The sequence below is a fragment of the Heloderma suspectum genome, chromosome 13 (assembly GCF_057233095.1).
Source record: "Heloderma suspectum isolate Gila_16-S chromosome 13, 16-S_ref, whole genome shotgun sequence".
NCBI lineage: Eukaryota > Metazoa > Chordata > Lepidosauria > Squamata > Helodermatidae > Heloderma > Heloderma suspectum.
Genome location: NC_139470.1, coordinates 31,888,711 through 31,915,869, shown reverse-complemented (window position 1 = coordinate 31,915,869; position 27,159 = coordinate 31,888,711). Strand labels below are relative to the sequence as shown.

Here is a 27,159-nt window from a genome sequence, read left to right as displayed (position 1 = left end):
GAGGCACCCTGTGCAGAGCATCATAGCCACGCAAGATTTGAACCCAGGCCCTCCCAGGCTGTCTGGCCTCCACCTTTGTGCAACTTCTCACCAAGAAGGTGTGGTGCTGGGACCTCAGCCTGGCTGGGAGCCACACTTCCTCTGACCGAGAAGCCCCAGCAGCTCCGAATGTGGCCAGAGCTTTGTGCCTGCATTACTTCACACACCTGGAATGCCACACAGGTTCCGGGACTGAGCTACGGTGAGCCACCACATGGCTCCGACGATGCTGGGCCCCCAGAACAAGGGCTCCTTCGGAAAGGTGCAGGCGAAGGAAATGCGCGTGGGGAGATCAGGAGGAGGAAGGGGAGGGGTGCTTACGTGCACATCGTCAATGGGCTTGGTCAGGAACGAGACAGACAAAATTATGACGACAGAGACTGTGAAAAGAATAATGGCAAAGTACAGGTAGTGAACTTTGCAGATGATGTCCGGGCAGTTGCTGGGCTCTGCACAGCTGCCTGTTCCATAGGCGAACTCCGTAAACATTCGGGAGAGGCCGATCAGCAGCCCGACAACCAGGCCCCAGAAAGCCCCCTGCAAAGACAGCAAAGAGCGCTCAGGCTGTTGGCTGCGCGTAGCTTAGTTCCATTCCTTCTCTTGGCAACCTGGTGACTTTCTTTGGTTACAACTGTACTATGAAAACCCCTGGGGAGGGGTATTCCCAAGGGGAACATTCAAACATTTCACATCGACCACATACAGGGCTGAAAGACTGTTTTCCCCTGGTGCACCCAAATTCTCTTCACTGAGTTTCTGTAACTCAAAAACCCTTCCTGGCTCATACGTGTGCTGTCAGGGATGGTGAGCATAATGCCCGTTCCTCTTAGACGAATTCATAGAGGATGTGGCTACCAGCCCGACAGTTACATGTTGCCTCCAGTACTGGAGGCCTCTGAATGCCAGTTGCTGGGGAACAGGAGCAGGAGGGGCCACTGCGTGTTGTGCCTTTTGGGGGAGCTGGCTGGCCGCTCTGGGAACAGGAGCCTCTGATGAGCTCTCCCAGGTATTTCATGTAGACGTTAAAAAGCAGGGGGAATCACAGCAAAATGCCATAGAAGATGACCCTTCAGGGAAGAGCAGAACCACATTATGCCCCGCAGATCCCACCCTGGCTGACATTCACCCCATAAAATGGGACCAGACGGTGCTCTAGACATAATCTTGAGTTGAACTGATATCGCCATGGTATCCACGCCGGAGTGGATACAAGTGATTTTACCCTTGAGGTGGGAAGCAAACATGCCACAGCCTGCTTCTGGGGCTTCTCCACTATGTTCCCACAGGTCTAGCTGGTGCAGGACCCAAACCACTCAGATGAGCCCTGCTGAGCAACACCCCGAGGATGTGACGGCAGAGGAGTATTGCTTCTTTCCTGCCAGAACTGCTACAGAACAGGCTCTATCGTCAGCTCTTGTGTCTGATCAGGTCCTCTGCGAGTCTTCCATCACCTGAGTTCTAGCTGACCTTCAGCCTGCCTCATTGCCCCAGCTCACTGGCAAACCAGGGTGCCAGCCTGACTCAGCAAAGTGATAGAGGTTGCGCAGGGCAGTGGCGTCCCGCACTTGAGCTATCTCTACATCCCACTGGGACTAGGTTAGGGACTAGGAGCTTGAAAGGAGTACTGATCATCCCACCTGGAAGCTCCCCACAGGCTCCCAGGAATCCATCAGATCCCAGAGAGCTTCGGCTATTGGGCAATATAGAAATGAAATGAAATAAATAAATAAATAGCCACCCGGGACAGGCCAAGCTAACGGGTCCACCCCCCACAGCAGGGAATGGCTGCTTCCACCCTAAACTTCACCAACAAGTGGTCTGGCCATGATAAGTAGGATTTCAATGAACCCCCTCCCACACCCAGCCCACCACCACTTTGATCAGTCAGGAACACCAGGTAGTCAAGAGTGACATGCACTGTGCCGCTGATGTAATGGGACACACCCACTGCTGTCATGAAGCCACCAAGTCCCGAGGGGCCCCTGACAAGGCAGAGATGCTGAGGGGCCCAGAGCCACCACCCGGGAGTCCTCAGCACCAAGCCCCCATCACTGCTGGACGGTGGGTGGCGGTACACCAACAGAATCTGTCATCGGTCCCTAGCGCCCAGTGTCAGGTACAGGCACTCAAAGCCTGTCTTGGCCAAACAAGGGGCCTGGAGAGGGACACAGCAGTGCCCTTCCCTCCCTGGCTCTCAAGGCCAGGTTGGTGCTGAACTGAGGACCCCAGCTGATACCTTCTCCTCCCAGTCCATTCACCCAACTATCAGTAATGCAATGTATAGCCGGTTGGCCCCTTCATCCAGGACTGGAGCAGCGAGTGTCGACCCTCCAGAGGATAAGAGAAGACGAAGCGTTCTTGGACAGAACGGTGGAACTACGGTAACAAAGCAAAGTACAGGAGCTAGGAGAGCAACAGCAAGCTGAGGCAGAAGAGGAAAATGCTGAGGTGAGGAACAACACAGTAGAGGATACTCCCTAGAAAAGGGTGACAGGAGCAGAAGAACTAGACGCCTCTCAGCACCAGTGGAGGCAGTGGAGCTCTGGAACCGTTTCCAGGTACTTGCAGATGAGACTGGAGGGCAGCCTGCAGAGGAAGAATTACAGGGGACCCCACATGAGAGCGAGGAAGAGGCTGAAGGTCAGCCAAGCAGAGGTGATGAAACCAAGGCCTACAACAGCAAGGGGAGGAGGAGGAGTGGGAGACTCCTTGCTGTGTGGGATCAAAACCCAAGTATGTCGTGAAGACCCGTGGACTCGCCAGGTATGCTGTCTCCCGGGAGGATGGATCAGAGACATGACTGAAGGGTTGCCTGCACTCATAAAGCCCACTGACAGGTACCCCGTTCTTCTCATCCATGTGGGAACAAATGATACCTCCAAGCGGAGCTACGAAGAGATCACGTCACACTTTGAAGCTTTGGGAAGGAAACTCAAGAACTTTGGGGCCCAGATAGTTTTCTCATCCATCCTTCCAGTAGTTAGAAGAGGGATAGAAAGGGAACGAAAAATACTCCAGGTGAATGACTGGCTACAAAGGTGGTGCCGACGAGAGAGATTTGGATTCTGGAACCACGGGCTATACTTTCTGGAAGATGGCCTGCTGGCAAGGGATGGGTTGCACCTCACAAAGGTTGGGAAGAACGTCTTTGGCCACAGGATGAAGAACTTCATCAGGGGGGCTTTAGACTGAATCCTACAGGGGAGGGAGGTGTAAAGTTGGGGGTAACAATGGACGAAGGCTCATGCATCACAACGGAGAGAACAGCTCTAATTGCACCCAATAATCATCTTCATAAACATGCAGGAAGAAAGCCAGAATGTAAAGCACATGGTCTTCGATGTCTATATAGTAATGCCCAGAGTATGGGAAACAAACAGAACAAACTTGAACTCTTAATATGGGAGGGAAATTATGACTTGACAGGTGTAACTGAAACCTGGTGGGATGACTCCCATGACTGGAATACAGCAATTGAAAGATATAACTTGTTCAAAAAGAACAGAAGGATCAGAAACGGAGGTGGTGTTGCACTATATGTGAAAAATACATATCACTGCACAAAAATACATGAGGATGAGCTTGGTAGCCCCATCAAGAGCATCTGGGTTAAAATAAATGGAGCAAAGAATAAAAGGAACATGGTTTTCGGAGTCTACTACCAACCACCCAATCAAGGAGAAGACGAGGATGAAACTTTTGAAAAGCAAACTGCCAAAGTTTCAAGAAAGCATGATGTAGTAGTAATGGGGAACTTCAATTTCCCTGATATTTGTTGGGACACAAATTCTGCAAAACATGGCCCCTCCAAGGAATTCCTGACTTGTGTTGCTGATAACTTCCTCCTACAAAAAGTGGAGGAAGGAACTACAGGATCGTGTATCCTTGACTTGATCCTAACCAACAGAGATGACTAAGTGGATAAAGTAGCAGTTACGGGAACTCTGGGGGAAAGCGATCATGTTATACTTGAGTTCTTGGTTCTAAAGGAAGCAAACGCTGAGTGTAGCCAAACACGCAACCAGGATTTTAGGAAAGCCAATTTTAATAAACTCAGAACGATGATCACTGAGGTCCCATGGCAAGCGACTCTGATGAGAAAAGGAGTCCAAGATGGGTGGGAGTTTTTAAAAAAGGAAATTCTCAAGGCACAATTACAAACAATTCCAACAAGAAGAAAAGGTGGAAGACAACAGAAGAAGCCAGTGTGGCTTCACAAAAAGCTTAGAGATGACCTGAAAACAAAAAGGACACATACAGGAAGTGGAAGGATGGCCAAGCTACAAAGGAAGAGTACAGGCAGGTAGCACAGAATTGCAGGGATGGCGTCAGGAAGGCTAAAGCTGAGAACAAGCGGAGGTTAGCGAGGGATGCTAAAAGCAACAAAAAGGCTTTCTTCAGCTACGTGCATAGTAAAAGACAGAGGAAAGAAATGGTGGTTCAGCTATTCAATGAGGATGGCAAAATGCTAACAGAGGACAAAGAAAAGGCAGAGGTGCTCAATTCCTACTTTGGCTCAGTCTTCTCCCAAATGAGGGTCTATGAGCCCCCTGGCAAAGGCGAAGTGCAGGCTGAAGGGGCAGGATTGCAGACTGAGATCGATAGGCAAATGGTCAAGGAACACCTAATTACTTTGAATGAGTTCAAATCTCCAGGGCCAGATGAACTGCACCCTAGAGTAATAAAGGAACTGACAGAAGGACTCTCAGAACCGCTGTCTATTCTCTTTGAGCAATCATGGAGGACGGGGGAAGTGCCAGATGACTGGAGGAGGGCTAATGTTGTCCCTATCTTCAAAATGGGTAAAAAGGAGGAACCTGGGAACTACAGACCAGTCAGTCTGACATCAATCCCTGGGGAAATTCTGGAGCAGATTCTAAAGCAATCCACCTGGAAGCACCTTGAAAATGATGCAGTGGTGACTCAAAGCCAACATGGATTTGTCAAGAACAAATCCTGCCAGACGAATCTGATCTCATTTTTTGATCAGGTAACCTCCCTTGTGGACTGTGGGAATGCTGTGGACACACTTCAGCAAAGCTTTCGACAAAGTGCCCCATGATATCCTGATGAGCAAACTAGCTCAAAGTGGGCTAGATGAAACAACCATCAGGTGGATCCACAGTTGGCTACAGAATCGGACTCAAAGAGTGCTCATCAATGGGATCTTCTCAAACTGGGGAGAGGTAACGAGTGGGGTACCGCAGGGCTCAGTCCTGGGCCCAGTGCTCTTCAACATTTTTATTAATGACTTGGAGGGGGAGGTGCAGGGAATGCTTATCAGATTTGCAGATGACACAAAATTGGGCGGGATAGAAAACAACAGAATGAAATTTGACAGGGATAAATGCCAAGTTCTGCACCTAGAAAAAGAAACCAAATGCACAGTTACAAGGTGGGCGATATGGGGCTCAACAACACTACAAGCGAGAAAGATCTTGGAATTGTTGTAGATCACAGGCTGAAGATGAGCCAACAATGTGATGTGGCTGCAAAAGAGGCAAATGCTATTTTGGGCTGCATTAATAGAAGCATAGCTTCCAAATCCTGGGAAGTACTAGTTCCCCTCTGCTCAGCACTGGTTAGGCCTCATCTGGAGTACTGTGTCCAGTTCTGGGCACCACATTTTAAAAAGGATGCAGACAAGCTGAAGAGGGTTCAGAGGAGGGCAACGAAGATGATCAGGGGACTGGAAACAAAGCCCTATGAAGACAGACTGAAAGAACTGGGCATGTTTAGCCTTGAGCTGACTGAGGGGAGACAAGATAGCGCTCTTCAGCTCCTTGAAATGTTATCACAGAGAGGAAGGCCAGGATCTCTTCTTGATCATCCCAGAGCGCAGGACATGGAATAATGGGCTCAGCTTACAGGAAGCCAGATTCCAGCTGAATATCAGGAAAAACTTCCTGACTGTTAGAGCAATACAACAATGGGACCCATGACCTGGGGAGGCGGTGGGCTCTCCCACACTGGAGGCCTTCAAGATGAGGCTGGACAGCCATCTGTCAGGGATGCTCTGACTTGGATTCCTGCATGGAGCAGGGGGTTGGACTCGATGGTCTTGTGGGCCCCTTCCAACCCTGCTATTCTATGATTCTATGACTCTGCCACTGGATTGTTTATATATCTGACTGCCTAACTGTGTTTGACTGGTTGCCTGTGCTTTGACCCTGTGCCTGTTATCTTGTTCACTTCCACCTTTGCCTGAACTCCCTTGAACTGAAACCTGTCTGCTGGAACATGGGCCTGGCTTACTACTTGGCTGGTGCTCAGCCCTATCACTGAGACAGTTACAGCAAACCCAAGACAACTCCTCTGGAAGAAGCAGGTGCATAGCTTGGGGGTGCGCTTGGATTCCGCTCTGCTGCCAGGAGCCCAGGTGGCTTCAGTGGCCAGAAGTGCCTTTTTCCCGCTATGGCTGCTTCGCTGGCTATGGCCATTCCTGGACAGGGATAGCCTGGTCATAGTTATTCAGACTCTTGTAATCTCCTGGTTAGAGAACTGCAACTCCCTCTACGTGAGGCTGCCCTTGTGGATGGTCCGGAGGCTACAGGTAGTGCAGCATGCAGTGGCCAGAGCGTTAACAGAAGTGCCTAAGGTACTGTACCACACCAACCTTTCAAGATCTGCAGTGGCTACCTATCAGTCACCAGGCCCAATTCAAGGTGATAGCACTAATGTACAAAGCCCTAAAAGGCTCAGGTACCTGAAGGAACGCCTTTCCCCACAAAATCCTGCCCGAGCCGGAGAAGCCCTTCTGAGGATGCCATCCTTGGCAGAAGCTAAATTATCTGTAACTCACTGGAGGGTCTTCTCGGCAGTAGCAATCTGGTTGCGGAATTCTCTCTCCTCTGAGCTCCGACTGCCTTCTATGTTGCAACCAGCCCAGACTAAGTAAGGACACGGCTAGAGAACACTGAGCAACTTTACATGAGTTCATGTCTCCAGCACCTTGGGACTGTTATTTCAATTGCTGGACATTAATGACTGGAATAATGTTCCTGTGTGGACAATATTCCAGTGTCCATACAGGGAAAATTCTCAAACAATGGTCAGTCAGCGCACATCTAGAAAATAATGCGTTGCTCACTAATGCTTGACAACATGGGTTTGTCAAGAGAAAGTCATACAGACCAATCTTATCTCCAGTTTTGATAGAGTTACTAGTTCGGTTGATCGTGGGAATGCTGTGGACACAGTATATTTGACAAGGTTTCTAATTATATCCTTGTTGACATGTGGGTTGGACAATACTACAAATTAAGTGGATCTACAGCTGGTTGAGTAACCGTACTCAAAGAGTGCTAATTGAAAGCTTGGCATCCTCCTGGAGGGAATGCCTCAGGGCTCTGTCTTCGGTCCCGTGCTGTTAATGTTTTTAACAAATGACTTGGAGGAGGGTGTAGAGGGGTTGCTTATCACATCTGCAGATGACACAAAGCTAGACGGGGGAGCCAACACCATAGAATTAGGGATGGCAGAGAATTCCGCCACAGATCTCAGTGAGGCCGAATGCTAAAATGGCTAAAACGGCGAATGAAAAAGGGATGCAAATAGCGCCCGCTACGCTATTTGCGTTCCCCTTTATTTTCGCTGTCATAGTCTACGTAAATATTTACGTAGACTAAGACGGCCAAAAATAAGGAATGCAAATGACGGCGGCCGTAGCCACCGCCATTTGCGTACACTTTTTGTTTGTTTGTTTGTTTTTTACCCAGAGCCCTCCGCAGCCGGAAATCCAGCTGCGGACAGCTCTGGCCTGGGCCTGGCCGGCTGCTCCGCAGAGCCGCCGCGGAGCACAGCCGGCCATCGAGGATTCCGGAGGGGAGGAACGGAGCGCCTCCCCGCCCCCCGTCGAGGATTCCGGGGGGAGGGGCGGAACGCCTCCCCCCCACCATAAACATAATCCGCAGAAAGGTAAGTACATTTCGTACATCCCTACATAGAATACAGGATCCAGATTCAACAGGATCCAGACAGGCCAGAACACTGGGCCAAATCTAACAAGGTGAGATTCAACAGAGATAAATGTAAAGTCTTGCATTTATACAGAAAAAATAAAAGGCGCAAGTATACGCCAGGATACCGGAGACCTGGCTTGGCAGCAGTACACGTAAAAAAAGGACTTAGTTGGTAGCAGCACATGTGAGAAGGACAAGCTGAATGAGCCAGCAGTACGATGCGGCAGCTACAAAAGCTAATGAAATCTTGGGCTGCATGAAAAGAAGCAGAGTGCTCAGATCACGGGAAGCAACAGCTCCGCTCTATTCTGTGTGAGTCACACCATCTTTGGAGTACCGTGTCCAGTTCTGGGCACTCCACTTTAAGAAGGGCATTGACACGTTGGAGCACATTGGGAGAAGAGCAACCTATGAGGAATGGTTGAAAGAGTGGGGTACGTCTAGCCTGGAGAAGCGAAGACTACGATGAGACATAATGGCATTCTTCAAATATGGGAAAGACTGTCATGCAGAAGACAGCAGGCTTGTTCTCTGTTGCTCCGGAGGGCAGGACTAGAACCAGCGGGTTGAAACCGTAGGGAAGCAGATTTCGGTTGAACATTAGGGGAAATTTCCTAACAGTGGGAGCTATTCAACAGTGGAGCAGATTGCCCTGGTAGGTAGCAGGTTCTCCATGGCTGGAGGTATTTAAGCAGAGGCTGGATGGCCATCTGTCAGGGAAGTTGTAGCTGCACCCTGCAATGCAGAGCCTGCATTGAGCAGAGGGCTGGATTAGATTATCTCCAAAGTCCCTTCCAACTATAGTTCTATGATGTTAAATGTTGAATCACTTGTAAAAATTATTCCATCAAAAAAGCTATTATACTGACACATCTATAGATTACTAAAATAAGAAGCCACATAACACATAAAGTACACAGTGCAAGTAACAAGTAAAAGCTAAAATAAAAACACATATGGACCAATTCAGATATAAACAGGTAGGGATTGTAATCTATAATAATAAGAGGATGTATGTCTGTCTGCTGGCAGGCAGTAACTGCCATGGTACCAAGACCATGAAACTCAGACATTTTAAACTTGGCATGGATACTAAACAGACTCTAGGGGTGTGCATTTCAGGGTTGTTTTTCAAGAGCATTAAATAATTTAAATTACTTTAAATGTACCTGTGTGGCTGAAGCCTGCAATAACATCTTCAGCCATGAGGTGCAAAATTCCCTAAGCAGTGCATAGCTTTGCAGTTAATACAGCCTGAAGCTGGGCAGGTTAGCAAGCCGAGGGACAGAGTTCTACGCTTGCACCCTCACAGTATTGTGGGGCAGCCCCCCACACGGGAATGGAGAAGACATAGCCCTCTTTTAAGGGGCTACAGGGGAGCGCCTGGCAGGGGCCATGCCTAGGGGTGCCAGTGGACATGCCTTCACTCAGACAGGATGGGCCCAATATGTCCAGACCTCTGACGGCTGCAAAGACTGCTTGGAGGCTTCATTGCTGCAGACCAAGGGCCACTTAATAGGCCGACGGACAGCGTTACCCTTCCCTCCCCCTGCCGTGGCAGCAGCCCTCCGATCAGTCCTGGGGCCAAGAGAGGCAGGGAGGAGAGGCTGGAAGGGCAGCTGCAGAAGAGAGAGCCTGGGGAGGGGAAGGCTACTGATCGGGAGGGGGGATAATTAAAGACATATGCCCTCCTTGTTTGCTTTCCTTGCTCACGGTTCAGGAAAGCACAACTAAGGGAGCGTGTGCAAAGCGAGAGCGCTACGGCTGGGAGGAGGCTGCCGTCCTAAGCGTGCCTTCTGGGGTCCGGCCCGCAGGGACTGGCATTGCCATCTTGAAGGGGAGTGTCGTAGTGCATTCAGGGTGGTGTGGAGCCACAGCTGTAATTCTGCTTCCAGCAGATGGTGGAAGAGCATTATTTCCCCAAAGCTAAAGAGCCCTGGTGTGGGAAGGACCTATATTAAGCGCAGCCGTTCTAATTCTGCTCCCAGCTTATTGTGAGCGAGCAATGCCTCAGCAGGACCAAAGGGCCCTCCTGCAGGGACTCTGAGGGCTCAGCGGACAGGTTGCCTGTCTCTCCTGTCTCAGCTTTCCCCTCTGAGGACCTCAGCAGCTGGCCTCCCTGGCTCCTGTGCCAGCAGCAGCTGCTCTCCACCGGACGCTCCTCCGAGCATCCCACCTGAGCACCCGCGGTCAGCTGCTACCACCAGTGCGCCCCTGCCTCCCCTGGCACTTCCTTCGGCAGCTGCCCTTTCAGCCGCTGCTGCCCACCTCTCCTCTCCCCAGGACTGATTGGAGGGTGGTGGCCCAGCTCCTTCGGGGCCTTGCTGGGAGTGCCACCTTGCCACACGCCAGCTGACCTGTTCATTGACCCTCTTGCAGAAAATGGCAAGGAAGAAGACGGCTGCGATGGGTGGTCCGAGGTAACTGGTGATGGACTGGATGTAGTCAAAAAGTTGCCCACTTTGGGCCGATTGCACAACAGGAACCCAAGCAATGCTGATGCCAATTAGCGCCATGATGAAGACCCTGCAAAGAGAATCACAGCAGGCAGGAGGCAAAGTGCAGTCACAAAGGTTCCCTTTTGTGCCCGCCTTTGAAAAACCTGAAGAGGTCGTTTCAGCGTTCCCCTCTGATACTTCCTGTGCCACCTCCCAACCCAACCCAAAGCAAACTGGTGCAGCTCGACCAAGTGTTACACATTTGTGTTCATTCAAGTCGCATCCCTAAACAGACGTTTAAATGCAGAAACAATCCCGTATCTTGGTAAACAGTATGATCAATTCAACTGCATGGCCAGCATATACTCCTGGAGCTTGTGTAACTGGCAGCCAGGCCATTATAGAGGAAATGAATGCTAAAAGGGAGTCAATGCAGAGGCGGATCTAGCGCCTTGGCATCCAGCCCAGCAAGAGGTGTGCGCAGTGGCTCCAAATGCCCTCCAGGGGGCGCTGTGGCACTACGGGCGCCATGCAGGGAAGAAAAGGCGCAGGCAGCCATGTCGGTCCTTTCGGGAAAAATCCCCAAACCACCCTAGGGTGATGACGGGATCAGAACCGAGTCCAATGTCACAGCACCGTGAGCCAGCATTCGAACTCGTCATCGGGCGGCATGTTGAGCACAGCAGTAGTGAAAAAGTAGAGGGGCGCGACCTGGCCCTGACAGACAAGCCCCAAATCTGCCTTTTGTAGCACTTTTCCGATGGAACACGGGGTGCAAACGAAAGCTGCAAACCTAGGTACCAGGCAGGGCGGAGAGCCAACTAGTGGCCCTCCAGATGTTTTGGCCTACAGCTCCCATGGCTAGGGCTGATGGGGATTGTAGGCCAAAACATCTGGAGGACCCAAAGTCCACCCCACCCCCCCAGTGCCTGAGAGCAGGGCCGGCCTCCCCTGAGGTGGGGTGAAGCCTCAGGTGGTGGAGCAGCAAAGGGCGCCACTCCTCCCCTCCCCCTGCCCCAGGAGGTGTTTGGCCAGCCCCACTATCCTGCGGTGGCAAAGGCCGCTGGGAGAGAGCAGCCAGCAGGCCTCTCCGCGCAGCCGCCTGCCCTCTGTTTCGGTCTGAGGGGAGCCTCAGAGCAAAAAAGCGGACAGGCGGCTGCTTTCAGCCACCCACCCTCTGGCTCGCACCGAGAATCCTCTCGGTGAGGGCCGGATGGCAGGGGGGCAGCTCTTCCGAGAGCCATGCCAGCGGCAATCCAGAGAGCCGACACCACAGCAGCGGGAAGGGGAAGGGGCGGGACGCATGCGGTGAGGCAAGGGGAAGGGGCGGGGGTGACAGGGGAAGGGGCGGGCACACAACACGGTGCGGGGGAGGATGCACGAGGCTGCGGTGGGGAAGAGGGGTGTGATGCAGGGCAGTGCGTCTTCTCTCCAGCTTTGGGTGGTGAGAGCGCTTGTGCCGGGGCTGCAGACCCACTGAACACAGGCTTACTTCTGAGTGGACCTGAGAAGAATTAGGCTGCTCATTAGATCCGGCTCTGCTACGTCGAAAACAAGGTGCATCAAGGGCTGCTGGGACAAAGGAACAACTATCTGAAAAATCCCGTTCTTGCAGATCCATTACCTGCCCACAATCATAAGCTCTCTCTCCCGCGCTTCTTTGCGAATCTTGGTGTAGATATCCATCGTGAACAGCGTGCTGGCACTATTGAAGATGGAGGTGAGGGAGCTCATCAGAGAGGCCAGCATGACCGACAGCATCAGGCCTCGTAAACCTGGAACGTGCGCAAGGGGCCGGGGGACACAGAGGCAGCTGGTGAGCCCACGAGACTTGGGCCCCAAAGCCCCAGCGGGTCCCAGGCCCGGCTCCCCAGCTCAGCTGGGCGATGGGGTGCAGGCGTGCCTTTGCCCTGTGGGAGGGGCACCTCCGGGCCGCAGCAGGGGCGGCTTGTTAGCAGAGGGAGAGCCCTGGAGCAGGCCCTGGGGGCCTCGCTCGCCCCACACTCGTCTGCTCAGCGGCCGGCCAGAGGCCCCGGAGGGAGCCCAACGCAGGAGGCGAGGGCAATGGCACGCGGGCTCCCCGGCCGGCTTTGCCTCAGGTGGCTGCACTGCGCAGCTGGAGAGTTGCCAGAATTCTACCCAGACTTACAAGCTCTTGGCCAGCTACCAGAACGGACAGTCAAAACGTGGCTGTATGTTCAAGGCTTACATTGTTATTCCACGAGATCCATCCTTTTAGTAAGAACATCCGGTGCCCTTCAGGAAGGGGAGCACTCTGTGTATGCTCAAAAACACTTGACCTTCTTGCGTATTTTTTTTAAGCTGCGTCTTCTCAGAAGTACTTTGTCCTTCAATAGTTTTTAAAAATGGTTCTGCTTCAGGAAAGGCACTCTGCACATGCGCAGTGACACTCAGAACCTTTTAAAGGTGGCAACCCTATAAGCAGCCATGGCTCCAGGGCTGCTGAAATGGCAAAAATGGTTACCCTTCCCTGCCCACTCCACATCTCTGTAGGCAGCACCTTATACCTGCCTAAAGGTACGTTCGGTCCATTCCACCTATAAACTACCGGCATAGCACAATGACCAGCCGTTCTCTTGGCTTCCTGTCAGCCAGACACAGACTTGGACCCCAGGGGAACCGCAGAGCGGGGAGGGTCTTCTATGCCACCCAACTGGCTGCTGGCGCCAACATCCGCTGTGACAGCATCCCTGAGAGGCTCAGCTGAGCAGGGAGCGAGCGCTGTCTGCCTGGCTGTGTTCGCCAAAGGAGCAGGGTGGACGGGCCTGCCGGGGGCAGCTTCCTGCTGTCTGCTGCTCTGCAGTTTCCAGAAATCTTTAGATGGTGCGCAGGATGCAAACTAAGGCACCCTTGCCTGACAGTAAGCCCTGCTGGACGCAGTTGGGCTGCCTTCTCGGTAAAAGGCTTTGGGCTGGGCTGTTCCTTAGATTAACCCAGCGGCCGTCTTCCTGCCTGCAGACAGCACAGCGGGTCGCACCGTGGTTCCATGGGAGAGCTCAGGCCACTGCACCCTCGTGCAATCTGGCTACAAACGTGCAGTCTCCCTGTGAGCAGGATAAAAGCAGCAGGGAAGCTGAAACCAGGCTGAGAAGCCCACTTGGAAGCCCACATAGCCAGAGAATCGCACTTGGAAGCCCCACTCCACGTTTTTTGAACACACAGTGCTTCTAGCCTCCCCGTGCCCTCATCACAACCAGAGAGCCTCACCGTCTGGCATAAGCTTGACCACCATCGTTGGATAGGCGATGTTCGAACATCCAACGGCCGTCCCACAAACTCTGAGGCACTCCTCCGGCACGACGCACGCCACCTCATCTGCGGACGAAGAGAGCAGGCCGGGCACACCTGGCTTGGGGGCGGGCCGAAGCGGCGTCACTGCACCTCCGAAGAGGCGCACCCTTGCCAAGGCACCCAGGGCCCTGGCAGACCACCGGGCGAAGGAGAGCAGAACCTCCCTCCCAACACACGCATGTGATGGCAGGAGAAGAGCCAAGGGAGCACCAGGTCTCACCTGCGTACAGAACCCGGCTGATCATGCCAGGCATCACCATCAGGAACATGGGCAGCAGCTTCAAGTAGCCACACAGGATGCAGCCAGCCTTGACATGGGACATATTCTTACCCGAGAGGCATCGCTGGACAATGACCTGCCAGAGGAAGCGAGGGGCAGGTGAGGCTGTGTGGCCTTGCTTCACGGGGATGCAAAAGCTCCCAGATACAGGCATTTCTGCTCCAATAAAATTAATCCCAAAGCAGATTCTCGGTCAGCCCTGTGGTCAGGTTGTACCTGATCTGTGGGGCTGGAAGTAATGTTCCTCCAGGTCAGATTAAGAAGCAACATTGGGATTGTGGTAAGTTGGCTGTTTTGTGGGGAGGGTTTGCCTTCCCTTACAACATGCAACTTGGCTCACTTCCCTGAGTCATCTGGAAACCCCGCTGTGCAGGTGCCCATGTTGGGTTTGGCACTCTGCTCGTGACCCATGGTGAGCTTGGGACTTTGGACTAACCCCTGGGGAAGAAGGGTGCTGATAATCCAGCCAGAGAGCAGTGGGTTGGGCCGATGGCCTCCTGGCCCTTAGCACCCCAGGAATCAGAACCCACGGCCAGAGCTGAGCCCGGGGCCACTGCCAGGAGGCCTGCCCCCACTCTGGGGGCCCACGTGCAGAAACAGGGCTCCGGGAATCCAGAGCCAAGCGACCTGTTCTACCAGCTGGCCTTCTGGGGTCTAGGTCAGCCTCCCCCATGGGTCGGACTGCTGGCTGGGGAATGCTGGGAGCTGCAGCCCAACACTTCTGGAGGCCCAGGCCGGGGGAGGCGGCACAGCCTTGCAGTGCGTTGCTGCAGAGGAGGGGCCCCTGGAGCAGACAGAGGGCCAAGCGGTGGTCCAAGGGCTTTCTGCACCGCCAGCAGACCTGAGGGCCAAAGACTCTCAAGAGCATCTTCACGCTACCTGATCTGTGCACCAATACCATAAAGCCAGGATGCTCAAGCCAAAGATGAGTCCTGGCCACGGCAGGTCACCAGTGATGGGATCCCGGAAGATCTGGAAAGCGTCTGGGCGGGGGGTGTAGCACTGTGCAGGGATGGCCACGCTTCCGTTGGAGTGAACAGATGGGATGGCCTTCATGTATTTGTCCTGTAATCCTTCATATCCTCCTACTTCTTTAAATGCTGGGAAAGGTAATGCAATTCTTCAGGACAAGACCAGCCTCCGACGACACCCAAGGGCTAGCTCACAAGCAGCCATGTCTTGTCACATTCGTGTGCACGCACACCCACCAGTTCAGTGGCGGGAGGACTGTTTTAACGATACAACTGGACACCCTCCCGGATCATCCATCCTACGCACGCTATCAGTCATTATCTCCAGGCCACGTTTATTTTTTGCATCTCCATACAGGAGTAAAATTGTGGATCTGGCATCTACTCAAAAAGGGGGTCTCCAGACCTCATGCCTGCAGCCGAAAGCCTGGGGCTTTATGGACTTGCTGGTCAACCCCAGCTGAATTTGCATGTGTTGAACTGGTATTATGCTGGCATCATGGAAATAGTTATGATTGGCGAGGGAACAAATAGGATGCACGTGCTGTCCCCACTCCTTTCAGTGGGGCTCACACAGGGGAACTTTGGGGTGGGTTTTGCCCCTCGGGAGAGATCTGTCCGTCTCCCACTCTGCCCCCTGACCACTGTCCAGAGCCTGCCCCCTGAAGCAGCTGCCTCGCACTGCCTCGAGCCTGGGCAGCTCGGGACGAGGCGCGCCAGGCGCGTCTTGCTCCAGGGGGCTCCTGAGTCGCCCCCGCTCTGCTCCCCGCTCACGGCTCCCTCGTCCCATGTATGCCACGTGCACATGTGACAGGGGCTGCACAGCCTCTCCTGCGGTGCTGCGGTGTCATTTCATGCACTTCATTTCTGATATTCCTACACCACCCCATTGCCAGCCCACAGCTCAGTGGGTGGAGCGGAGCCTTGGCATGCAGAGCCCCCCCCCATTTGATCCCTGCCACCTCCAGGGCCCCCGGAGCATATGGCGAGGAAGACCCTTCCCTGCTGGTGGCTCTGGAGAGATGCTGCCAGTCGCCTGGACAGGGCTGGGCCCCACAGACGAGCCGCCTGGCCCAGCCTGACCCAGGGAACCAGGGACAGATCTGGAGCAAAAGCCCAGGAGGGATTCAGCGAACAGCTCCTGCAGACGTGGGCCACGGCCCTTGGGGCCGACAGATGACCACTCAAACCTTCCTTGGTGTTGTTTGCTTACCAAATACTGCCAGAATGATGGATCCCACCAGCATGATGGCGGTTTGCAACGTGTCCGTGTAGATGACGGCGGCAAGCCCTCCTGGGAGCCAAAGGGGGAGGAAAGCAAAGTGGCCGTGTGAGCACCTCTCTCGCCTGCAGGAGAGCTTGCCACAGCGTGACAAGGCCCTCCTTGCGCTCCCACAGCTGTTGCCTGCTTGGGAAGACAAGGCTGCCCCCTGCTTGGGGGCTGCCCAGCAATACTGGGAGGGCAAGCAGGGCAGGGGCCAAATATGGCTGAAGGCCAGGCGGGAGGCGACGGCAGCTGCGTCTCTTCGTCCAGTGTTGGTGTGGCAGCAGGAGACTCACTCGCAGAACCAGAGAACTCACCTGTGATGGTATAAAGGGCTGTAATGGCAAGCAATAGGATGATAGCCACATAAATGTTCAGCCCCATGGCCAGCTGGATAAATATTGCTCCAGAAAATATATCTGCCTAAAACAGAAAGGAAGAGTAGGCATTTTAAGCAGCTGTTCAACAGAAGCTCGTGCGCACATCTGTGGAAGTGAGCTGCAATATACCATGAATATCCGCGTCCAGAATAGCAGGAAGAGGGATGGCTGACGCTCCTGTGCACGCTGGCTTGGGCATGAGCCCCACTGAATGCCGCTGGATTTACTTCTGAGTAAGCATGCACAGGGCCAGACTGCGAGTGTCCCTGTCTGCTTCGGCTGCATGCAGAGCACCACGCAGCGCCGGCTCCTCCTCCTCGCTCAGGAGGGGTCGCCAGCTGCGCACCAGCAATAACCATGTCAACTCCTTGCAAGGTTGCGTGCTGGTGCTCAGGAGAAAGAGAAGGATCCGGAAGCAGACAGAAAGCCAGCGCACAGAAAAGGAACCCCAAACTGGTAGCAGTGTTACCACACGCGCAGCTGTCTCTCTTCGCTCCTTCCTCCTCCTGCTTAACGAGTGCAGGGCCAAGCATGCCAGGCCAGCTGGGCAGGGCACTGGAGAGGGCAGCACTGCCTGACTGCCATATATGGACTGAGGAATTCCCTTATCCAGTCGGGAGGGATCACGTTTCACTGGCGACCCCCTGGCTCTGCCTATGGCGACCCTGCCTTCCACCCTGCCGCCACTGGATGCGTCAGTGAGGGGGTCCTTTGTTGTTTGCCCAGGACAGCCCACCCCTTCCTTCACGGAACAACCAGGCCACTGTTTATGGCCTTCCCTTGAGCACAAGAGACTTGGGGGCTCCTGGGCAGAGGAAGGGCTCCTGGCACTACTGAGCCATGGGCCCCATGCTGCCATTCTGCCTTTTCCTCCTTATCCGATTTTTACGGAAAGGAAAGCAGCAGCAGCAGTGAGGAAACCTGGGAGGGTTCCAAACGGAAGGCCATGCTGTCTGGACACACACACACACACACCCTTGAAAGGCAGCCAAGAAATACATTCAATAATCAATACAATCACGTAAAATTCCACAAACATGGCAGGGCAGCAACGGAACAGACGCCTCATCTGGAACCCCCCTTGCTTACTGTGCAGCAAATCTTACATAAGCTCCGCAGCTGGGGACAGGCTGCTCAGGGTTTAGCTTCCTGGGCACTGTGGCCATCCAAGCCCAGCTCACCCAGTGAGTTACATCTAATACCTTCATTAAGTGCCTTTTATGGCCCCTGTTAAGGCCTTATCACCCCTCCCCATGTTCGAAAGTCACCTTAACGAGGCATCGCCTTGGACACGTGCTGATCAGTTGGAAACCGACGGGTAAGTGCAAAAACATGTGGGTGCAACAGGCAAGAACTTCAAGTACTTTGGGGCGTTCAGAAGGCTTCAGACGAGCTGCAACCTGATACTCACCTCTGGAGGCCGCTGCCTTACGACCATCTTGTTGCCCCCATATTACTGACAGGCTGAGGCTGCCGCGCGTGGCTGCGCCAAGGGCTGAGAACCGAGGCCTCGCCAGGCAGCTTCGGGCATTCCCCTCCCCCGCCGCTCCCTCGGCCTCAGCTCCTCCATCTCCGCTACGGGGATGATGACTCCGGCCCACGTTACCAGCACGCGGTACAGATGACCGAGCCATAACCCTCTCCGCTCTAAAAGGCGCGCACGCCATGGCCACTGAGCGACCGGAGCCTTGAGACGGGAACTTGCGGCATCCTATTGCGGGGCCATGATCGGGCCGGGCCCCGGTCCAAGCGCTGCGCCCCAGCAGCGGCTGCGACACCGCGAGGGGGCAATCGCGGGCCGCCCGCCGTGACCGGCAAAGGCCTTGGGGCGCGCCCCGCCCTGCGACATGAGGGCGCGCCCCAGCGCCCCGCTCCCGGTGGCGGAGCGAAGCGTGGCTTTGCAAAGGGGGCGATCCGCGTCGCCCCCCGGCCCCGGCCCCGCACCGATGACGCCAAAGCGCAAGGCTCGAGCCCCGGCGGCGGCGGGCGGCGGCGTGTCCGAATCAGGGCTTAATGAGCAGCCTGCGGAGCGGAGAGATGGCCGGCTCGGCGGGCGGGCGGGCCAAGCGCCGCGCCTTCGAGGGTAATTGCTGCCATTATCTCCCCGCCGCCGCGCCCGAGGGCGAAGGGCAGCCTCCCACGGCGGTGCGGGCCCCGCGAGCCCGGGCGGGGCTGCGGAGGCCGGGGATCCCGACGGGCGGGGAAGCCGGGTGCCCCCGGCCCCTCGACAAGCGCGTCAGCAGGGCCCCCCCGGCTGGCGGCCGGGCAGCTGCTCCCCCGCGCCCCCTTCGCGTCTCCTGCCCGCCGCAATGGCGAGCCAAGGAAAGGCGTCCGGGGGCGGAGGCGCCGCGCTGCGGGGGCCAGCTCGGGAGCGGCGGGGGCCAGGCCCGAGCGCTGCGCGGATCCCCGCGCCGAAGCAGGGGCCGGGCCGGGCCGGGCGGGCGAGCGCGCACGGGGAGGGCGGGGGCCGCGCAGAAGAGCCTTCCGCCGGATCGTGCCCCACATGCGCAGCGGGCGCGGAGACGCCACTTGGATCCCGCGAGCGGGGGCTGGCGCGAAAAGATGGGCGCCGCCGCCCCCCCCCCCGCGAGCTCCCCCGGGGCTCCTTGAACAGCGCCGGGCGGGACGTCGAGGGGCCTCGGGCGTTCTGCAGCCTTCCTGCTGGGGCCCGGCCTGAGGACGGCGCTGGCACCGGCCGCAGCCCTCGAGCTCGCGCCGCGTCTCCCACGGGCGCCGCCCGCGACTCTTCCAGCGCTCTGCTTCGGGGGGGGGCCGAAATCCGCGCGGATCTCCCCCCCTCCTCTCGCCCTCGCGCGAGGCCTGGCCGAGCCGCTCAACTCACCGAGATCTTGGTGAAGATGTAAAGCAGCAGAGAGAGGACGGAGAGGTAGACCTGAATCCGCTTCCCCCCAAACCGCCTCTTCAGGTACTCCGGCATGGTCACCACCTGCGGGGGAAGAGGGCGAGCGGGGAGCCTGGGGGGGGTGGGGAAGGCGAGGCGGCCTCCCAGGAAGCGCCGAGGCCGCTCTGGGCCGAGAGCCCTCGGCACGCGACGCTTCGGTCAGGGGCCCAGAGCCGCGGGCGCCCGCCCCACCCAGCTCTGCAGGCGCCCTTGCCACAAAACGGCAGCAGTTGCGAGCGGCTGTGCGCGGGCGCATGAGACGAGGCTTGCAAATGATGACCCGTCACGGCAACCCCTCCGTAGCTCCTCGTACTGAAAACGGAGGGGGCTTCCAGGCCAGCGTCACGCAGCCCCATTCCGCTTCTTGCCCATCTAAGCTGGACCATCTGACAAGTGGCGGGGGGGGGGGACAGTGAGGGGCGTGCGCCCTGGGGGCGGCCTTCAGCCGCTGTCCCGCAGCTCCTCAGCTGGAGAGTGCAGGCCCCCCTCTGCAAGCGGATTCCAGTTGTGATTGCTAATGCAGCACCATCAGCATTCATGATACCTGACAGAGCATCTTCCTGCCAGGAGGTTATAAACTCGTGCTGTTTGCGCTTAGTTTTGGTGGTGGGAAAGGGCTGTGCCAAAGCGTGTGTGAAAAGGCTGGGCACTGAGGAAGCCATCTGAAGGAAGAGGGACGGGCTGGCCTCCAGCCGCTGAGGTTGCTTTTTCCCAAAGGCACACACAGAACAAGCCCCGCGCCAGCCAAGCACGAGGAAGCCTGCTCTCTGCTCTGCGTACTTACTCCAGCCTTGATATAGATGGGCACAAACAGCCAGCCGAGAATCACCACGATCACCAGCGCCTGGAACCAACGGGAGGCGGGGCTGAGTCGGTCTGCCTGAGGGGGGGCATCTGGCAGGGTGCCAAGCCACCCGCCCCTCCACTGGCTGCAACGTGCAGCAAGGGGACCCAGGGAGCAGGCTTGCAGGCCGCGCTCGCACTCCAGGCCGATGCCTGCGCAGGTTGGGGCTGCCTCGCGGGGGAATCTGGGATTCCAAAGAAGCTCCTGCTGCAGATCCCACCCACCCCATCTCCAGAACGGCACTCCCTGACTCGTGCGTAGAAAGCCACCATCGAGAGGCTCTTGGGAGCAAGCCAGGGGACCCAAACATAGGAGATCTCTGGCTGCTCTTTCAAAACCACGTCCCACCAGAATTCACTGGGTGGAAGGAAGCTGAAGGTACTTACGTTCCACTCGAAGCCACCAATTGCAATTCCTGCTGCCGCCCCTGTGCCGGCCAGTCCCACAAAGTGGCCACTGCCAATGTTACTGGCAAATAAAGAGGCACCGATCTGGAAAGAGACAGAGAAAGGAGCCCTTTGGTCAGATGCCAAAGAGGTGGCCACCTTTGCCTAGTGTAGCAAACAGCCATCTTGTGGCACCTTAACGACTAACACATTCCACATGTGGCTAGAGCCCATTTCATCAGACTCCTTGAATGAGAGGCGTAGGCCACGTTCGCTGTGCAACCCCATGCATGTCGGGAATGAGTACCACTGAGGTCAGTAGGGCTTCCTCCCAAGCAGATGTGCATCAGACTGCAACATAAATGTGTTAGATTTCAGTCAGTGATTCAAAGTGCCTTCTAAATTAATAATGATTGGGCTATGAACAATTATCATAATGTTAACCCACAGGATTAAGTTACTGTTCAAGGATTTTTTGTTTTATTATTGCATTTATAGCCTGTCTTTTTTCCTCTTGCAAGGAACCCAGTAACTGGCCCTAAGTCACCCAGTGAGTTTCATGACCAAGTGGAGACTGAGCGTCCCAGTCTAACACTCTAGCCACTACACCACACTGGCTCTCTGCACCTTTTTACAGAACTTATTTTAGGATCTTCCCTCTTGTCTGACTTCTATATAAAGAGAATCAAATCTTAATACTGTGATTTAAACACAGCACTAAAGCAGTACTAAGCTGATCCCCAGGAATAATTTTTATTCCATTTTATTTTTTTTATAGGCTGCTTTTCTGCCAGCAGGCCTTCAAAGCAGCTCATAAAGTTAAAGCAGGTAAAAAACACACACACAATAAAATTGAATAAGCAAAAGAAGGAAGAGGAAAAAACTGTCGTATGAAAAAAGAGCCAGGACAAGAAGTTAGTCAAGGCCAAACAAAATAGGACTGTCTCAAGAGCATGTCAACCGGCCTGTCGTGTTGGGGGCCTGAGAGACGGACAACATCAGTGTGCAGAGGAGAAGGGTCTGGCTATGCAGTGTTGCTGCCAAGTGCACCTGTGAGGAATGAAGCATGGCCTCAGCCAAAGACTTGATAGGATGGCAGGTTCATGTGAGAAAAGGTGGTCCATCAGGAGGCCTGGGCCCAGATCACATGCACCTTTGAAGGTAATCACCAGCAGTTTCAATTGTGACTGGAACAAACCAGGGGCCAATGCAGCTCAAACAAGGGAGTGACATCATGACATGATCCTGACCCAGAGGCCCCAAAGCCATCTGGCCGCACCATTCTGGACCAGCACATGTGTTCTACTCATCTCACCTGGATGTGACCAAGATGTGGGTGCTGGTGGAAGGGAGCAGCTGATGCAGAAGCCTACTCGGCTCAGGGACGGTCCTGGCCGCAGCCGCTACCTGACCATCCAGGCACAAGGCTGGGCTGAGGAGCACCCCCAGCTGGGAGCCTGGTGCTTCAGGACCGGGCAGCCCCATCCAGAGCAGGCTGTACACCTAAACCCAGATCACAGGGCTCCCTGGTGTGACAAGCCTGTGCCTGTTCCACTTCAGGCCATGGGTTGGGGAGCCACGTGTTTAAATGCTCCCCCAAAATTGGCTGCACACAGAAAACTTACATTACAAAAACATGATCGTACAACATTACAATTAAACACACACAGAGGAGGAACATCTAATGATTTTTGAGCACCAAACGTAGGCAGGAATACCTGTGTTTTGGGGGGCAGCGGGGTGGGGTTAGGCCAACCATGACGAGGCTATACATATACATTGGGAACAAGGAGTTCCCAAGGAACTCCTTGGGAGGGAGTTCCACAGGCATGAGGCCTCCACTGGGAAAGCCCCAAGATCCCCCAGCAAGAGCAGGCAGGCAGGGCCTCTGATGCTGACCTTGATGCTTTGGCAGGCTCATGCCAGGAGTTGCAGTTTCTGAATAGTCTTCAAGCACAGCCCCGTGTAGAGCACATCACTGTAATCTGTGCTGGACATGTGTCCAAGGTATGTGTCTCTGTGGTGGGGTCAGCTTTCTCTAGATAGGGCCGTGGCTGCCAAACCAGCCTAAGCTGGCAACAAACTGTCCTGGCAGCTGAGGCCCTCTGCCCCTCCATAGACAGCACTGAGTTCAGGACTGCTCCCAGGCGACCCCATCCAGGAACAGATCTAAACCACACCCAGATCAGTGGATTTCCCAACACAGCTCTTCTGTCTCATCCAGATTAAGTTGCGGCGTGTTGCCCCTCATCCAATCCAATACTGCCCCCAAACACCAGTCCAGAGTTTCAGCTGTCTCCCCAGGATTAGATCGGGGGCATGCGCCCCCAGACACCTTTCTTGGTGCCCAGCAAGATGCTCCCAAAAAACAACAACAACACCGTAATACATTTTCTCACCGGCAGCTGGGATTGCTGTGAAATGGGTTCCTGTTGGTGCTGAAAACTGTGGCTTCAACAGACTTGGTTAGTGTGTTGGGGATCAGTCTCCCCTGGCCACCCCCCGCCTTGTGCGCAGGCTTTTGGGCAGCTTACCTGTCCTTTGCCACGCCACCTGTGGCAGCCATTTTGTGGTGGTGCCCAGGACAGTTTCTCAAATTGCCAAATGTGCACACAGCCCAAAATGGTTGCCAACCCCTGGATTAAATGAAGGAAAAAAGAGGAAGAGCTGTGTGTCATCCGCACATTGATGACATCTTGGCCAAATCTCTGGATGATGTCTCCCAGTGCTTTCATGTAAAAGTTGAAAACCACAGGGATGAGATGGAAACTCGAGGCACCCCAAATGTCAATGGCCAAAGTCAGAAGGAACAAAAGGCCCTGGCGCTACCTTCTGGCTCCCTGCCCCCACCCCACCCCCGGGAAGACCTGGAGCCACTGCAACACCAAGTCCCATCCCAGAGAGACATCCAGAAGGATACCATGGCCAATGGTATCAACAGCCACATTGAGTTCAATGTTTGTGCATAGGATTGTAGCCTTCTGAACATTTTGTTGTATTGGACTAATAGCCATTACAAGCAACATAGCTTAAAACATCATGCAATAACAGAACGTAAACAGAAATCAAGTTAATGACTGGCCTGCATGGTCCACTGCAATAGCATTCAGAGGGGTGGCACAGAGATGTTTTGCAGCCTTAGCAAACAGAGCTGTTTTGTGCATAACGCAAGGGTTGCTGTCTGACAGTAGCCAACAAATCTTCACGTAGATCCTTTTACCCTGGCTGTAAGTATGCCAAAATCTGTTCCAGGAATCTCTCCCTGGGGGATTGTAGCTTTAAACCAGAATCTTGTGACGTGCAGGACATTTTTTTAAATGAAGCAGAAGGAATTTAATAAGGAGCGAAGTTGTTTCTTAGAGAGAAATAGATGCAAAAAAGAAAAAGGAAATGAAGTCGAACACTTTCCTTTCAATCTCCATAATCATAGTTTATTACAGGACTAATTACCTGTCTAGTCAAAGTGACTAATTGAGCTCTACCTAAACAGTATATGAAGGCCAACCTGTACCAAATTGGTGCTCTCCGGATGTTTTGGACTACAAATCCCATAATCCCTCAAGCCAATTTAGCAGAGCTGGCTGGGTAGTATGGGAGCTGTAGTCCAATGCAGGAGGGCCCCTGTTTGAGACAGGCTGATGTAGGTATACAGCCATTGCACAGCAGTGCAAAATAAACACCAAGGATGACAGCAGGGCAGCCTGGGGCCTCCCCTCACGTTACGCTGAGTGTGTCAGGTTGGTTGGATTGTCACCACCTGAGCTTGGGTGGTGTGAGCAGTTTTGCTTGCAAGTTCCTGAGAACATTCCCTTAAGCTACCTTTGTCCTTTTGCTTAGCCTCGTCTTTGATTCTGCCCTCTTCTTTAATCTCTAGGAACACTGGCGCCCTTGCAGTCCTTTCAGTGAATGGCGGCGCGTTGGGATCGATACAGAAATACTCATAGTCTGAATCAACTGAGAGTCTGTTTCTGTTGATGCCCTTCAATATGGTGCTTGCACTGATGATGTGTTAAAAGAAGTGACTCCCACCACTGCCAAACCATTTTGCCACAGAGGGCAAGTCATAGTCAGATGTCAGCCCCCCGGTTCTGCTTTTTGTCGGTGGAGGGGATCTCAGTATCCAACTATAGGTTAAGGAAGGGGGATAATCTCATCCCCAAGCAACGGCGCCTGCTTATTTCCAGATAATTTTCTGGGCATCGTCATTTTTCTTGTTCCCTCTCTATTCTCTCTCTCACACACGCACACACTTTCCCAATCTTTTCTCTGTTGTTTTCCCTCCCTCTATTCCTTCCTCCCTTCTTCCTGCCCATCTGCCTCAGTGTCTATTCATTCTCATTTTCCCTATCCTCTTTCTTTTGCTTAGAAAACACTCTGGGGCTTGGGGCAGGCAGCGTGCAGGCTGCTCATGGTGTCAGAAATGGGCTTGGAAGAAGCCATGGCCACCACAGCGCCAGTTTTTCACAGTACAAGCGGCACGTGGGTGAAGAATGCAGAACGCGCACGCACCGCAGCCTGCCCACCCCACCCACCCCTCATGAAGACTGCCACAGTGAGTTCTCGATTGCTTCTGGCCTTGGTGCAAACAAGGGAGAGTCCCGCCTGGCAGGTGTGGCAGGGCACATCTTGCATCTCTCTCTCAGAGAAAACAAGCCAATGGGGCTTGTGATGCCAGGTGTGTTCGCGCAGCAAAGGGTTGTGAAGTAACAAAACACTAGAAGCAATAAGGAAGGAATAAAATGAGGCGATGCCAGGGACTCTTGCCGAGGCAAAGCTGCTTCCATTCCTACAACCTTTGCCATGTGGGCCCTGCTCTCACTTCTCCCAAGAGATCTCAGATGCAGTGAGGGTGACACGTAATGGCAAAATGCTGCAAGCGCCATGCCTTCGACCGTGTTTATGCAGTTTATGCACGACTGTTTATGCACTGTTTATGCACCGTGTTTATGCACGACTGCTCATGCACAGTTTACAGATGAGAGAACCAGACCTGGGAGGGAATGGCTCCGCCACCCACCAGGGCCCCTGTGAACTGGAGTTTGAGGGTCTTAGTCAAATCTCCAGGGCCCAATCTACATGGAAACAGTTTCAGAAGCGTTTTCTGGCTATATCCAGATTTTCATGAAATTGCTTTCATCTCTCAGTGGCACACAAAGCAAGAAAAGTGGAGTATACATTACACAAAACCCCACTGTCATGGGTCAAACAGCACTTGATGCCGCCATACTTCAGGACTGGGTGAACAAGCGGGAGGAGTCCAGCTAGTAGAACTGAGCGTCATCCACTGTGTAGGTGCTGCTCAGTGACGAGAGAGGCTTGCTCCCCGCCCCTTTCAGTGCTCCCCTGCTCAGGGAAGTTTAATGGAAGAGATGAATTATGTCCCGTAGTTTACCCCACACCTCTCCCCACAGCCACCAGGCCTGTGAAGCCGCAACACTGAAGCCCTGCTCCCTGGGTTAGTTACTGTAGTGCACTATGGTGATATTGCGCACGTGCGTGATTACAGGACTATGAATCAGCAGTACTGAAGCCCTGCTCCTTGCCTGAGCCACTGCCCCAGTATAATTCAGTTCTGACTATCGCGCTAATGTTGAGGCCGAAGAAGCTGAGGTGGATCGGTTCTATGAAGACTGACAACAACTTCTAGAACTAACACCAAAAAAAGATGTCCTCTTCATCATGGGGGACTGGAATGCTAAAGTAGGAAGTCAAGAAATCACCGGGATAACAGGCAAGCATGGCCTTGGTGTACAAAATGAAGCAGGACAAAGGCTAATAGAGTTTTGCCAAGAGAACACGCTGATCATAGCAAACACTCTTTTCCAACAGCACAGGAGGCGACTCTACACATGGACATCACCAGATGGTCAATATCGAAATCAGATTGATTATGTCCTTTGCAGCCAAAGATGGAGAAGCTCTGTACAGTCAGTAAAAACAAGACCTGGAGCTGACTGTGGCTCAGATCATGAGCTGCTTCTTGCAAAATTTCGGCTGAAACTGAAGAACGTAGGGAAAACCACTAAACCATTCAGGTATGACCTAAATCATATCCCTTATCAATATACAGTGGAGGTGAGAAATAGATTTCAGGGATTAGACCTGATAGACAGAGTGCCTGAGGAACTATGGACGGAGGTCCGTAACATTGTTCAGGAGGCAGCAACGAAATCCATCCCAAAGAAAAAGAAATGCAAGAAAGCCAAGTGGCTGTCTGATGAGGCTTTACAAGTAGCTGAGGAAAGAAGGGAAGCGAAAACCAAGGGAGAAAGGGGAAGATATACCCAACTGAATGCAGAGTTCCAGAGAATAGCAAGGAGAGACAAAAAGGCCTTCCTAAATGAACAATGCAAAGAAATCGAGGAAAACAATAGAATGGGAA

At 53.9% G+C, this 27,159-nt stretch overlaps 1 protein-coding gene across 3 annotated transcripts in view; it reads right to left on the bottom strand.

The window, feature by feature from the left end:
* SLC5A1 (solute carrier family 5 member 1) overlaps positions 1-27,159 on the bottom strand; it is a 48,019-nt gene that overhangs the window by 4,700 nt on the left and 16,160 nt on the right. For all 3 annotated transcript variants that reach the window (XM_084819874.1, XM_084819875.1, XM_084819876.1), the window contains 11 exons: positions 20,778-20,882; positions 20,332-20,391; positions 19,488-19,592; positions 16,583-16,688; positions 16,215-16,295; positions 14,910-15,130; positions 13,971-14,106; positions 13,667-13,774; positions 12,063-12,213; positions 10,358-10,526; positions 361-576 (listed from right to left, as the gene is read on the bottom strand). In XM_084819874.1, the coding sequence (XP_084676000.1) occupies positions 361-576; positions 10,358-10,526; positions 12,063-12,213; positions 13,667-13,774; positions 13,971-14,106; positions 14,910-15,130; positions 16,215-16,295; positions 16,583-16,688; positions 19,488-19,592; positions 20,332-20,391; positions 20,778-20,882 (1,458 nt within the window). The remainder of the gene's footprint in view (positions 1-360; positions 577-10,357; positions 10,527-12,062; positions 12,214-13,666; positions 13,775-13,970; positions 14,107-14,909; positions 15,131-16,214; positions 16,296-16,582; positions 16,689-19,487; positions 19,593-20,331; positions 20,392-20,777; positions 20,883-27,159) is intronic.